Genomic DNA, 15722 nt, shown 5'->3' with positions numbered 1-15722 from the left:
TGTAACAGTTACAATATTGCCAAAGCATCATGTAATTATACAAGTAGCATTTTAATTATGAAGCAATAATCAATATAATAATAATAACATGTCTGCTAAGTGCTTCCGTAATATCAAACATATGACAAAGCACACTTTGTTTTGCTTCAGGATTGTTCTGCATTGGTTTGTCATTACTCAACAATATGTGTGTCTGTTCTCTCTCCACAGTATTTTGGCTGAGGCTAAGAATCTGTCCTTCAATGCAACAGCTGCCTTCAAGGCCTACAGCAACATTAAAGCAAATGTGGACGCGGCGGAGAAAGAGGCAAAGGCTGCGAAACAGAGGGCAAGTGAGGCGCTGGCACTGGTACGTTCTTATTCAATAGCAGAGAGTGTCTATTTCCTTCAGGGTTTAATGAAGTTTCCTTTTATTTCATTGTGTATATTTTAATTATGAGAAAAACATCCTGTGCTTTATGAGTCTCCTTTCCCATGTTTTTAATATTTGTGCACGATTGTGAACAAAAATATTCACCACCACAAGCTGAACTCTTCAGGTGTATTCATGCTACATGTAATCCACCTTCTGGTAATGCTAACAAACTGTCAATAACAAGTACAAACACTCTAGCTTCCCAAATCATGAAAGTGTACCCCCAGCACATGAGGTAATGTGTGTGTGTGTGTGTGTGTGTGTGTGTGTGTGCGCGCGTGTGTTTGTGTGTGTCATGCATGCAGTAACTGTAATGTAAGCTCGGGCTCTCCATTAGTCCCGGCTGAGAGATCAAAGCAGCTCTCTGTCCCTCTTCTTCCTTCTTCTTTGCTCCTTTCCTTCTTTCATTATCATGACCACACACACCTGAAATCTCCCTTTTTCTTCCTCTTTCCTTTTTTGTTTCTTAATTTATTCATTTCCCCCCCCCCCCCTCTTCCCCCCTGCTCTTGAACTTGTTTCACCCTTTTTCTTTCATTCTCAATTCTTTTTTTTTTTTACTTTTGTCTGTTACATCCCTTGTCTTTGATTTTTTTTTACCCTTTATTCGATTATAGTTTCTCTCTTCTCTCTTTTCCACTTTTATCCTGTGTGACAGTTCCTTTATTTGACTTTGTTCCTACCAATATTTTGCTCTTTTCTTTTTGACTCAATCACGCCGTTTTTTTCTCCTTCTTCTTCCGTGTCTTTTATCTTTCTTTCTTTTCCTTTTGGCAAGAGCAAGAAGCACAGACAAAGAACGTGCTAGAAAGAGAGTGAAAGGAATAAAAGAGAGAAAAAAAGAGGGGTTGTTAATGTGAGAAGAGGTTAACTCTGCTGAATTACTTTCTTAGAATATCATTAAGCAATGCTAAGTAGTCTAAGTAGTGTTACTTTGATCTTAGAGGAAGGTAGTATTCTACCTGTCTGTTTTTAAACACATGGCTGGATCGTAAATTCTTCTCAAAGCATTAAAGCAGGACACATCAAGTCACACATTTTAAACAGTTGATTTCCGTGTGTGTTTTTAGGCTGTAGGTGCAGAGGTCCCGATAAAGGAAGCAGCTCAGGGTGCCCTGCAGAAGAGCCACAAACTGCTGAACCAGGCTAAACAACTTCAAAACGATGTCAAAGGTCGGTGTGTGTTTCTGGGTGTGCCATGTATTTCCTACAGAAATATGTATGCAAACAGTGTTAATTTTGGCTGCTGTTTTGTCTGTTTCTGTCTAATGCTTTTTAGTTTTAGTCACATTTTAGTCACTTTTATGCTTCATAATTTTAGTCTGATTTAGTCGACGAAAACTCTAAACATTTTAGTAGGGATGCACAGTATTGGATTTTTTGCCAATATGCCGATATTATTGCCAATTTCGATACTGATAAATTAGGCACACTTTTATTGAAGTGACCCACTGGCAGATGCAGAAATAACACAATACAGTGCTTTTTAAAATGTACACATTCACTGGACAATATAAGAAAAGTACTTAAACTTAGGTTATGTACAAAATGCCATATTTATTTGTCTGTAACATTGTCTTTTCTTTTTTTAGGGAATCATCGAACATTTAGGCAGAATTAAAGTGTTGTTTTATCAGCGGAAAATATCAGCAGAAAAATGACATCTGTCGATGCTGATATGTCATTCTCAACCCATAATCTGCAGACACCGATAACCTGCCAATAATACCGGGCATCCCTACATTTTAGTCCAGTTTTAGTCAATAAAAAGTCACATTTTATTTAAAACGTTTTCTCTCTTGTGGAAAATTCGACCCCCCTCCTGTCTCCCTCGTCTTCTTTTTGCCTGTTTGCTTCAGGTTAACATGAACACTTTACATTAAGCAGATCATCCAACCAGTAAAAGAACCACAAGGACACAGCATCAAAAGATTATTTTTCATCATCGCTTCTCTTTCAAACAGTCTGACTGAAGCAGACAGCAGATGATCGCTCCTTTTTGTGCAGAAGAAGCGTCACATGACGCGTGAAGCAGAAAGCCCTGGGTGACACAGGGAAGGTTCTTAACCACCTTCATGATACCCGTTATCTCCAACCGGGTTACCCAGTTACAGGATTGAATTGCTTGTATTTTGACAGACTGATTGACACACAGTTGGGGAAATATGTATTTTGAATGTCCGACATCCCACCACTAACATTTTAGTCCCGTCTCGCCTCGTTAGCGAAAACAAAACAATCCTGTCGTCAGAGTTTTTATTATCAACGATCTATCTTAAGCTCATCAACGTCTCGTCTTCTCCACGGAAAAAAGATTGTTGACGAACATTTTTCTTTATTATTTTCATTCACGAAATTAACACTGTATGCAATTGACAGTATCAGGATACAGGTGTGATACTTATTGTTCTACAAAGAGCTGTAGTCTATTAATGAAGTGCAGTAATCTCATATCACATGCCTGCTGTTAAAGCCACTCTTCTTCTGCCTCTTTATTACTCACTCTTCCCCAGATGGACGAGGTGAGGGAAGTAATTTCATCAGTCAGCGGCCTTGACTTGACTTGTCAAACAATCATCATGTTCATCATTTGGTGTGTGTGTGTGTGTGTGTGTGTCTGTGTGTGTCTGTGTGCAGAGAACGCAGATAGTGTGGCCGGGCTGAAGGGCAGAGTCAAAGCAGCGAGAGACAAAACCAAAGACCTGCTGAAAGCCGTCAATGGAACCATGGCAACGCTCAACGCCATCCCCAGTGGTATGACTGCACAAACACACAGTGTATATGAGTGTGTGTGTGTGTGTGTGTGTGCGCGTGGGAGAGAGATAAAAAGAGAACGGATCAATATCAGCATGTCGATAGAGGTCAGTAGCTCTGGTAAACTGAACTTGACACATGTCAGTGCTGAAGGATTCACACACAGACACACAGAGAAAGCACTGCAGTGATATTGAGCCTGTTGAACCACAGTGATCCACATGGTTGCATTTTGATCAACACTCTGGGAGCTGTTAAATGTAGCTGCTGCAGACTGTAAATGGATGACCTGGAAGTTAACACAACATGTTAAATTCCAATTTAAATCCCTACGAGTGATTTCAAAACACCCCAACATGTCCCGGTTAGACTGCTGGAGACTGATGGATGTTCTGACACATTGATCTGAATCACAAAACAAGTTTGGTTCATGGCCAGAAATCTGCAGGATGCTCAACAAACTCTGTGATATGAGGTGGGCAAAGAGTCCAGAGGCTGAGTTCAGCAGCCAGTAAAGATGAAGTGACCTCTGCGAACTCCACAGACTACAAGGACCAGATGTGAGCCGTGTTTCAGTCAGCTGGATAGTCTTATTTATCATGTTAGGAGAGTAACTGTCTAGTGCTCAGAGATTAAGGCAAGTCACTGTATTTCTACAGCACATTTAAAACACAACAGGAGTGGGCCCAGAGTCTTCAACATTCAGGGCAGATGGGTTTGGACCAATTTAATTTTTTACACTACCACTTGGAAATCTAGTCCAACATCACATGTCAATAACAATTTGTCCGCTGATGATACTCAATTGTTTCTGTCTCACCCAATGATCCCTGTGCTGCCCTGCTCCCAAAGCCTGTCTCACTGACTTTAATGTATGAATGAGTTTGGATTTACTTAAAAGTAAATAAAGAAAAATAGGACATACTTCTGATAAGACCCAAAGAAGTTAGAGAAAGCACAATGCTAAAGCCAAAATAGCCCCTGTGATAGATTTTTTTACTATTACATTTTTCAACAGACACAGCAGCTAAGCTAGCAGCCACAAAAGCTGTCGCAGGAGAGGCTAATGCCACGGCCATAGACGTCCTTGAGCGCCTTGGAGATTTGAACCTGCAGCTCCATGGTCTGCAGAGGAACTACAGCGAGCTGGAGGACAATGTGAATGCAGCCAATACGATGATCCAGGACCCAGAGAAAAACAGTAAACAACTTTATTGGCTACCTACATAGTTAAATAGTATAGTAATGAAATTATTGTATTGTGTATATTATTGTAATGTTTTTTGGCTCCTTTAGCATTGATGAAGATTTCGGTTTTGAATGGCTTATCAAAGTTTTCCTTTACATAATTGTGTTTGTGTGTAACCTGCTAAACATTATTGAGCCATAGGAGAAGTAATAACTGGGCCTTGAATCTTTTCAAGAGATTTCTAAAATTAACAGTCAATGAGTTTTGGAGATATGAAGTTATCGTCTAATGTGAAAATATTATTGTCTAAATACGGCCATAAATTGGTAATTTCAACTTTAACCTGATATTTTTCTCTCCGTTTCTCTCTTTTCAATCCCAACAGCAATCAGTATGTATATTTCACTTACCTTGATAGAAGTATTATTAGAAGTGGTGCACCAATACCATGTTCCAGTAATACCAGTAATTCTACCTCCCTACAGGACCCATTTTTACACATTTCTACACTTAGCTTATTAAAGTGATAATCTCAAAGATCTCCCTTTGGTTCTCTTTGGCGGCACCTATGGTGATAAACGGTAATTGCGGGAGCACACTTCCCAGATATCCAGACAGTGTTGCATGTGTGACGTCCACGGTTGGCTCCGGTTGTAACTCTTGATTTTCCTCGCTGACGGTCGCTTTCGTTTGCCTTCGTCTGAGCGTCCAATTTGTTTCTTTTTCTTTGGATTTTCACTTCTTTTTGAAGTTGTATCTGTAGTCATCCATCTTTTCTTTGTTTGTTCAGCCATAGTAGATTACTGTTTACTACCAACACTTGCAGAGACCTGAAAAGCAGCCGCTTAGCTCCGCCTACCCTCTCTGGCAGACCAACCACTGCTGGGTGATGGAAAACGTGTCACTAAGACACCAGACACCCAGTCTGTAATACTGCAAATGCAAAGGCTTTCATCAGTGGGCCATAGGCTCAATCACCATCATTCGGTGATGGATAGAGACTTAACAGACATTTATTTACATGAACATCTTCGAGATTATCACTTAAAATAATTTAAATAACAACATCCTAAACCACCACCTAAACACAGTGTGATCAGTGTTTTGGGCTTCATCAATACCTATGCCACATAAACTGATTCCAACAACAGTATTGGAGCACCACCCATTAGTTGTATAGCCCTCTTTAATAGCTGTTCAGTAAGCAGTAATTGCTTCTAATAAAGGCTTCATTCTGTTCAGCTCGAGTATGAACGCTCTGACCTTTGCAAAGCATGGAGCTCTTTCTTTCTATCCATAACCATTCAGTCTCTAGCCTTTACAATGTATAGCAGCAATTTTCTCTTTGAATGCTGAGCTACACTAATTGCTGGGTTCTTATTGGCTTCTCCATCTTTCTCCTCTTCCTTTGAGTAATATCGCTGATTTCCTTAGCTTCCATCATTGTTCATCCTCTCCTCACTCTTTACATGCTGGCTCTCCCCGCACTCACTGCTATAATATAGCTACTGAATAGTATTAATGATGGTACTACTGTGCTGTTGTATGACTTACTTTACTTCATCTCTCTCCTCAGTCCATGCAGCAGGAGCTAAAGTGAAGGACTTAGAGGATGAAGCTGATAGGCTGCTGGAGAAGCTGCAGCCAATCAGAAAGCTGCAGGACAATCTGAGACGAAACATCTCACAGATAAAGGAACTGATCAACCAAGCCAGGAAACAAGCTAACTCTGTAAGTTCTCAGCACACTGACATACACAATGTATACACGTACAACACTTCAATAGTTATTTTTAATGCAAATAAATATCTTACAAACTAAACATAAAATATCTGTTTTATTACCTATAGAACATGGAAACAAAACAGCACTTGTACCTTACTGCTGGTAAGGTACAAGACAAAAGCTATGATGCAACATTATTTATGTTGACCCTTTCTTCTTCCTCTTTCAGATCAAAGTGTCCGTGTCATCAGGTGGTGACTGTCTTCGTAGTTACCGCCCTGATATCAGGAAAGGCAGATACAACACCATCATCCTTCACGTTAAAACCACCACACCTGACAACCTGCTCTTCTACCTGGGATCAGCCAAATATGTAAGTATATTTTGTACTTACTTTACCACTAGTTTATAGCACAAAAATATGTAGTCTTCTATATATGTGTTGTATAGACTTTTACAAGGAAATATCGCACTCAAAAAACTACAGTAGTAGATAATCCGTGTCTTTTTCATTGTACTCATTCTTACTGACTTGCAGAGCTTTTCACAGGCTTATTGTAAGCTCTACTAAGACCAGTGCTGATGTATAATTTTAAGTTTTTTCCTTTAACCCCAAAACATCCAATTTATCATCGATCCCAGCTTTCATTGGGCGAGAGGCGGGGAACACGCTGGACTGATTGCCAGTCAGTCACAGGGCTGACATGTCCACACGTACACTGGTATTTTTCCAAACGTAGCTTTTTCTCTGCGTTTTGACCTTTCGTCCACACAAACGCCGTTTTAGGTCACTGAAAACAGATCCTTTCTAAAACCCTGGCCAGGGTGAAGACTTTTAGAAACTCCGTTTCCACGGAGACGCGTAGACGGGGTAAACGCCGTCTTTTGCTTGTGACGTCAGACTGAGGCGTCACAAATGCATGACATTCCTTGCACAATGACAGATGTGACAAAAACAGTGATGCTTCTAACCTTGCTAACAGGACGTCTTACATGTTCATATATGTACATTTACTCGTCCACTATATCGAGGAACAGAGGCGTCGGGATGCATTACTTCCGGCAATAGATTCTTTCAGACTTTTATTTGGCTGCTTTTCTTTTTCTTCTTTGCATGACTGGGTTATTTCGCCGCCTGTTGGTGTGGCGTTCACATGACATCGTTTATGTTGTATTTTTGCGTGTTCGCTTGAACGGGGATGTTTTTTATAACCGTGCTTGTGTGGACGGGTTTTATTTTGTTTTGTTTTTTTAAATGAAGGAGGGAAACACTGTACGTGTAGACGTGGCCTTAGAGTAACCAATGAACCTAACAAGCATGTCTTTGGACTGTGGGTGGAAGCCGGAGTACCCGGAGGGAACCCACGCATGCACGGAGAGAAAATGCACACACCACAGAGAAAGGCCCACTATGTCCAATCCGGGATTCGAACCAGGAACCTTACACCAAAACAGAATTGCCCAAAATATCAAGTATTTAATCACAAAGCAAGACTGTAAGAAATTGGTCCTCACAAAGATAATTAAACCAAAACTAAAACATTTTTCTTCCCTATGATTTATTATTTACATACTGACCTAAATGTAACATTAGAATTGCTTTTCTCCTTCTTTTTTTCAAGAATTTGCATATGCATGAAAAACAATTTATTTCTGAATACCAACACTCATTACGTCTGTTTGGGTGACTAATTTGTCTTTGTGTCTCTGAGGGGGAAATGGTCAGACTGTGTCCACATGTGGCTCTGCTGTTACAGCAGACACAACTGAGAATCCAGTTGACACTTTAACATTTCTAAACGTTTTTATATTAAATCATTTATCATGTTTAATACCATGTTGAGCTGCTGTATATTGTGTAGCATCTATCATACTTGAAAATGCCCACGTTTTAGAAGTGAATACACACACACACACACACACACACAAACATAAGTATAACCGTACAGAATAAAGCGCACACTTGCTTCCTCCTCCTCCGCCTCACACAGCCTACACACTCCCCGAGTGATTTGTCTAATATGAGAATAATTAATTCTTCTTGACACTTACTCTCTAACACCCATCTAGACACAGCACAGTGCTGTTTTAAGGTATCACTGTTAATCCCTCGGTGTGTATATGTGTGGGTATGTGTGTGTGCGCGTGCATGCGTGTGTGTAGCGAGAGGCAGCAGCAATTAACAACAAGTTCATGTTGCTGTCTGCTTTAGCCTGATTTCCCCTGAGAAATCAATGCTCTGCTTCATCTGACTGCAAAGTCTTGAACGCACATGTGTGTGTTTTTGCGTCTCTCACTAATATTCTCTTAACAGTGAGGAGTTCAGTATGAATAGTAATGCTGTATGTATGTGTGTGTGTGCACCTCTAACATTTCACTAATAGTGTGTAATGCTAGTTGAATAATAACGATGCTGCCCTGTGATCTGTGCTAATGAATAATCACCATTACCCTGGAGAGACGAGAAAGATAAGTGTGTGTGTGTATAAGTGTGTCATTTGTGTCTTCAAACGTGACTTTCTAATAATCTCTAATTGTGCATAATACTATATGAATAATAATGCTGAGTGTGTGCACTTCAGAAGCAGCATCCAGACAAGCGCATATGCTCAAAATTCTCTTATTAATTTTTGGCGCTCATACATTAGTAACACAGCCATTAATCAGAATACAGCAGGACCCTGTGAAAACCCACTTATAGAGACAGATGGAGAAAAGTTCAGCCTTTGTGCCCTCAGAATAGACCAGGGCTGGGTGTAATGTTGCTCCACTATTTACTCATTCACAATTCCCTGCAAGATACAAACTATACAGAGAAAGTAAATTTAGATTTTAGACTTATTTATCTCAGTTTGCCTAACCACTAACAGTGTGACCTAACTCTGGTGTCTAACATCTCAGGAATCACAAGACAATTTTCAACAAAAATCAACGAATGAATGACTGAAACCTTTATTGCCCCTTGGGGAATTTGTTTCGCACCAACATACATAACAAAAGACCTCAACAAACATACAGGACAGCACATAATATACACAAAATAAAATATAATAAATCCTTTATTCATCATGTGGTAACCTGTGCAGGATAAGTTAAAGTGCAGACTGTTCAGACTAATTTCAGGGCTTGTTAAGCAGCTGAATGCTGCGTGGAACAAAGGAAGTGATGCCTCTTTTAGTCTGCATCCTGGGCTTTCTGTACCTCCGACCTGAAGATAGAAGTTCATACTCAGACCATAGGGTTGCAGTGGGTCTGCCATGATCTTGTGAGCTAATTTCAGGGTGTACTGGTCTGTCATGTTAGGAAGACCCCCCCAGAAAAAAATCAGTTTAGATGATATGGATACAGCTTTTTTTGGTATCTTAGAAATTTGTATGTGTACTTATACTATTTACAGGTGTTAGTGCCATCCTTTGCTTTGATTTATGAAGTCTGATAATCAGTGCATTTCTTCCCTGAAATCCAACCTAAAATTGACCAATTGTATTTGCTGTCTGATTAAAGTGCAGTCCTTTACCGTCATGCACGTTAATAACAGTTTTCCACTGCTGTCAAACTACTTTCAACATCTTTTTCTTCCTCTCTATTTCAGTTTCTGGTTAAATTTACACCATACAGTTTGATTGGCTGAGCAATGTCTGCCTATGTTTACCAGCTCATTTTACTTCCCTAATGTTACACGTGTAAGATCTATAATGTTTGTACATGTACCGGTACACTGGACTTAAAACCTTTTGCTGTGTGGATTGGATCATAGCCTTTCAGTCTGTTTCTGGTGAAACCCTTTGACTTTATGGCAGTGCAACCCTTCATTCGTGGAGTTATATATTTAATACATGTACACACAAATCATTACATACAGTATATAATAAATGCATAATAGGTATACTGTCCTCAATCTCGGATCCCACCAGCTATAGTGTGATGACAATATAGCCTCATGGAGGCGATAAAGGACTTCCTTTTCTGCATGCTGCACTGTTTACAGAAAAAAAAACAGCTTTTCTTGTAATTGACTTTAATTAACGGGTCTTATGTTTGCAGAAATGTCAACCTCAAAATTAAGCTTTGTCAGGTCTGTCCTCAAGAGGAGAAGAAAACTACTTTTAAAATGCTCGTTTGTTGAACGGAGGTCAGATCGGTCATTTCTGATGCATTCGAGGAAGTCCGGAAATCTAAACGCTGAATGGCTTTCGTGACACCGCGTCAAGTAAAATGTTAGATCTAGAACTGATTGTTAGCTGTTGACATGCAGATGTCTGTTTCTAGAGATTACTAAGAAGCTAAATCATCATCAGATGAGGCTGATGGGAGCCGGGATAGCATTATGGTGGATAACGATCCGCCTGCTTTTGCTCTCACACAGACTGTTTTTGATTCAACATTTCTATGTTACATCTGTAAAGAGAGATTAGTGAATATCATGCCTGAAATGCATCCTAAAATTGACCTTTTGAATCTGCTGTCTGATTTAAGTGTAGTCCTTTACAATCACGCATGTTAATGAATATTTTCCACAGCTTGCAGAGCTTCCACTTTACCCCATCACCATCCTTAGAAATAGTGTGATTGGCTTACAAATGTCCGCCTAGGTTTACTATCTCATTTTCCCGTCATATTTAAAGCAATACTTAATTCTACACACATTAGATCTAGATTGTTTGGAAATTTACCCGTACATTAGACATACTGTATAAGCCTCTGCTGCCTTGATTTTGATCACTGCTTTTCACAGACACTTCAAACATTGAGTACCATTTAATGCATATGCACTTTCGCATCAGTGACAGGTTTAACTAAAGTAATCTGGATTAAATGTAGATTATGTGTCCTGGATCGTAAACCATATCTACATCATATCAGTACACTGGCTCAATCCTTCATGTTTCTCTACAGTTCTGAGACTGTGTTGACATCATGGTTATCACAAAAGCAGTGTTTTAAAAGCTCTTTATATACAGTACAATCATCGTATGTCTTCTTTGTGTCTCAGGTCGATTTCCTGGCCTTGGAGATGCGTAAGGGGAAGGTGAATTTCCTTTGGGACGTGGGTTCAGGTGTGGGGAGAGTCGAATATCCTCATCACACCATCCATGATGGGAGCTGGCACAGAATTGAGGCGTCTCGGTAAGAAGTCCGCGCTCACACATACAAGCGCAGGCTTTGTTCCCCACATGCATATGCAGTGTTTCTCATGCTTCAATACAAACAATAGACACATCCTATACTTCACCTTGGAAAATCAGGTATGTGAAGAAGCATGATACAGAAGCACAGCTCGTTCAGACATGCATTCATGTGTGTGCACAGACATTCCCCTGCAAAGTGAACCTTTAATGTAAGAACGGCGGCATCACATGATAGATCCATTGTAGTGCAAACAGATGAGTGCACTCATATCCAAAAATATCTCCAGGTCCAACTTTATGATAAACATCAGCAACGTATCAGCAAGATGGAGACACGCTGCATTTATAGACTGGATCATCTACCTGTGTTTACTTTAGAGTTCAAAGAAAAGTCAACGAAAATTAGATCAAAGAAGCATTTTTTATTGCAAACTCCCCAAACTTAACTTGAATATCATGACTTTATCATTATTATGATCCTTTTAAGTAGCTCTTTGTATTTTCTTCCCATTTTTTATTCTCTTTGGTCACAATTACATGAAAAAACATACATTTTAAACTTTAAGCCGGAGATATACTTGCTTTTAACTACACGTTCACGTGATGGCTGCCCCACGTTCCCTGCATCTGTTTGGAGCGTCGGCTGTGCACGTCCTCAAAAATTAACACTACATGTACACGAGATGCCGTGTTAACATGAAAAGTAGGGGCAGTAAGGGCAGAGGGGATGTGACAGGGTCAACACAGCCGCAGGGACAACTATGGCAGAAGAAGAAGTTTTGAAGCATAGACTGTATAAAAAGATGGATGACATGACAGCTCCATAAAAGTGAAGCCAAACCCCCTCTATCGCCCCCTGCTGACTGGCTGCAGTATAGGTCATAAAGCCCGCCTCCTCCATGTTAACAGATGGGACATGAGTCAAACGATAAAATCAAAATACACGTCAAATACATTTTTCTCAAACATGGTTTCTGTCATTATAGCTAGTTCTTATCATGCTGATTTATGTCCAAGTGTTCATTTTTTCTGACAAGTTTATTTTTAATTAGTTATTTGATGCTGTCAAAATGATGATTGACAGCTCTGTTGACAAATTCGTCTCCTGCAGCCGATCAGTTCCCGATTAGCAGAGTGGAGGAGGCGAGAGGAGATGTAACTAAAACAATCACTACAGTCATTGAAATTTACATACCTGTGAACGTCTGCTTCTGATCAACACAAGAAGCTGATCCGTGCGGGATCCTTGCTGTTTTTTCAGTAAGTTAAGTGTGTGTTTTGGTTTGCGGAAGTGGCTACGGTGGCGGCACCAGGCGATCTCCACTGCGCAGACTCTGGCTCCAAATGACGTCACCTCGCAAGATGGCAGCGCCTATCACAGGGGCTATTTTGGCTTCAATTTCGTACTATGAGCAGATGGAGACACGTCGTCAATCTGTATATACAGTCATTAGTTGAAGACAAGCTGATAGACAAAAGCTGCAATTTCCACATCTGTATGATGTGTCATCACCACTGCACAGCGACAAACGTGTCTGGATAAACTGGAGACAGATTTCATCATCATCAATTTAGAAGTTGCAGAGAAACCGGCAAAACTAAACAGAAACAAATCTGAGACCGTGACATCGGTGCACGGAGGAGAAATGTTGGAGAACAATTAAGTTCATGACGCAGAAGGATGTGTGTGAGAACACAAGTTAAAAAGCAAGTATATCTCCGGCTTTAGATGTCAACAGAAACAGAGATACAGTACATTTTTCATCTGATCAGGTTGATCATGTTGTGGAGGCGAGGCCCTGATGTTCAATATCAAATATTTCATAAAAGCACTGTTTTCATCTTACCCCGACTATAACCTAATCTAATAACCTGACCAACAACAACCAAAAGCAACAGCAAAAACAAACCAAACTAACAACCGCAGGACATCATTTCATTCTTGCTGTGCTGGAAAACATGTTGTTCCTCTGGGAAATCAACAGTTTGCAGCCCTGACAGCCTGTGGCACATCATTACAAAGATTCAGTGTAATCTAGCAGATCCAGTTTTTCTCTGTTAAAGCTGAAGTGCGGCTGTATCCAGACAGACAGACACCAGACCCATTCACACCGAGCAGACGTCTCGCATGCACCATGTATTACCATCCCAGAGATTTCCCAAATGTGTTCCTCAATTGGATCACACAGGCTGTAAGTCTTAAAAACGTTCCCCTACACGACTCAGAAACACTGTTCCTGCTCTGAAAACAAACTCCAAGGTGGGAGATTAATTTCACAGCACAGCTCAGAGGTTCCACTGCTGCAAACTGGTTCCACCACGTGTTTCTATCACTCATCTTTAGCACCAGGACTTCATAAAAACTGATTCCAAGCAGCTACAACATCTTCAGTCATTGTAAATGTCTTCCAGGAGACACAGAAACTAACAAAGTAACACCACACCTTTACTCTTGTTCCTCTCTTCTGTCTCCAGTAACGGCTTGAACGGCACCATATCAGTGTATCCTCTGGAAGGCTCCATGGCGGGTATGATGCCGACCCCGGCCAGTGCCAACTCGCCCACAACCTTCACCATCTTGGATGTCGACCAGAACGCCTACCTGTTTGTAGGAGGAATACTCGGCACAGTCAAGGTATCTGTCTGTCTCTGTGTCTGTGTGTAACAACATCAAAGCACCTGTCTGTCTGTTTGTTTTCTCTACTTGTTCTCGTTCTTCTTTTAGAAAGCGGACGCAGTGAAAATGGAGACGTTCACAGGCTGCATGGGGGAGACCTTCCTGGATGGGAAACCGATTGGATTGTGGAACTACAGAGAGAGACAGGGAGACTGTAAAGGATGTGTGGTCAGGTAGACAATCACTATATGATGTTATTTTTTCTTTGTCTCCTGCGGTTGAACCATGCATTTCCTACATCTTTATATAGGTTTACCTCACTTGCTGTGTTATGAAACACAACCTACGAGATTAAAACAACCCCAGTCCCTCAGTTTTCTTTTGACATTCAAGAGGCCACTTCATCAGCTTTTCTACTTCCAATCTGTTTTTGTGACATTTCCGACAGTTACATTGGAGACAAAGCAATTGGAAAACGGACTCTTGCTTTTTTATTATTATTATTTCTATTGACAACAACACATGAACCAGTGCAAAAATAACTTAAACTTAAAGGAGAAATTCGCTCCAGGAAAAAGCCGCTGTCAGTCAGTCAGGTGTTCTCTGAAATCAATAGAAGCAGTTATATTTGAAATTGGCGCCATAGCTGTGGAGAAAGTTGCACAAACAGCTCATGGTTTCGCCCATTCTACATTCCTACAACACCCAGAGTGCACTGGCCCCTCCCTCTGAAAGGAACGGCCCAGCGAGAGACGCTGGAGTGAAATACTACAGGCCAACAACGGCTCAGAGCATTATAGGATCCGAAATACAACGGGAATATATGGATCGTCTAAAAAATCTTCAGGTCTGCAGTCTACATTTCAAACCTGACGATTTTGAACGAGACATGACATCGGAGGCGGGCATCCTAGATTGAGGAAGTGTTGTTCAGCGAGCTCCCTGGCCTCCACCAGATGACGCGTTTTGCGTCGGCTGGCGGAGGTTTTCCAGGGCCCATTGGAGAAGCGGATATCGTCCTCCAAAGGCACAGAGCCAAATTGCATTGTTTCTCAATAGAAACAATCAATAGCACACAGCAGAACAAATCATCCACACATAACTGTTAAATATAACCAGCTGTAACGTTGCGGTGAAGCTAGACAGACGGAGGAAGAACGAGGAAGAGGTCCAGATTTATTTCCTTGTCGCAGCAGCAGCTAACCCGAGGTTGAGGTGTCCCCGAAAAAAAACAAACAGGTTGGCTAACTGTTTTTCTAGCTTAGCTCTCGCTCACTCAACATGCGTCTTGTTCTTCCCAGATCGCCAACCCCCCACTTAAAAGTAGCGGGAGTTTGGCTTATAGCAATAACTCCCTCTTCCCTCACCTGGAACTACTTCTCAGCCAATTACCCACTACGGTGGGTCAAAAGGGACCCCAAGGATTTCTTCATTTATAGTGGTTCTTAGAGTTCGGGTTAGGGTGCAGTTTCTCCATGTAAATAAGTTCCTGCATCAACCCTGTTCCTTCAGCTTTCTTGTGGTTCTTTTTTATTCAAGTAATTCAGTGTTGGAAACAAAGCAGCAGTTAAAGTTGACTTCTTTCCGTCTGTGTTTTTTTCAGTCCCCAGCGTACAGACAGTGAGGGAACCGTTCAGCTGGACGGTGAAGGCTACGCGGCAGTGGGACGACCCACCAGGTGGAACCCTAACGTTTCCACGGTGACCTTTAAGTTCCGCACGTTCTCCTCCGAGGCCCTGCTCATGTATTTGGCTACTGAAGATATGGTATGTGTGCTACAAAGGGAAAGATTATGAAGCGGAAATGATTATAACTCATGTAAGGATCAAAGCTGAGGATAAACTGTGCTTTCCGTTGTAAATACTCAGACTAATGTAGAACCAAGAACAAAAA

General features: G+C 40.9%; 1 protein-coding gene across 1 annotated transcript in view; it reads left to right on the top strand.

The window, feature by feature from the left end:
- Positions 1-15722, top strand: part of lama2 (laminin, alpha 2) — a 197083-nt gene that overhangs the window by 149372 nt on the left and 31989 nt on the right. The window contains exons 45-55 of the mRNA XM_069657561.1: positions 211-349; positions 1486-1588; positions 3053-3169; positions 4188-4370; positions 4744-4749; positions 5935-6089; positions 6313-6456; positions 11077-11210; positions 13688-13847; positions 13938-14062; positions 15433-15595. Coding sequence (XP_069513662.1) covers positions 211-349; positions 1486-1588; positions 3053-3169; positions 4188-4370; positions 4744-4749; positions 5935-6089; positions 6313-6456; positions 11077-11210; positions 13688-13847; positions 13938-14062; positions 15433-15595 — 1429 coding nt within the window. The remainder of the gene's footprint in view (positions 1-210; positions 350-1485; positions 1589-3052; positions 3170-4187; positions 4371-4743; positions 4750-5934; positions 6090-6312; positions 6457-11076; positions 11211-13687; positions 13848-13937; positions 14063-15432; positions 15596-15722) is intronic.

This window comes from Semicossyphus pulcher, unplaced genomic scaffold (assembly GCF_022749685.1).
Source record: "Semicossyphus pulcher isolate SPU_LCO1_2020_fin unplaced genomic scaffold, fSemPul1.0.p SCAF_11, whole genome shotgun sequence".
Taxonomy (NCBI): Eukaryota; Metazoa; Chordata; class Actinopteri; order Labriformes; family Labridae; genus Semicossyphus; species Semicossyphus pulcher.
The sequence above is the reverse complement of the archived record's forward strand: the minus strand, read 5'-3'. Positions and strand labels throughout refer to the sequence as shown.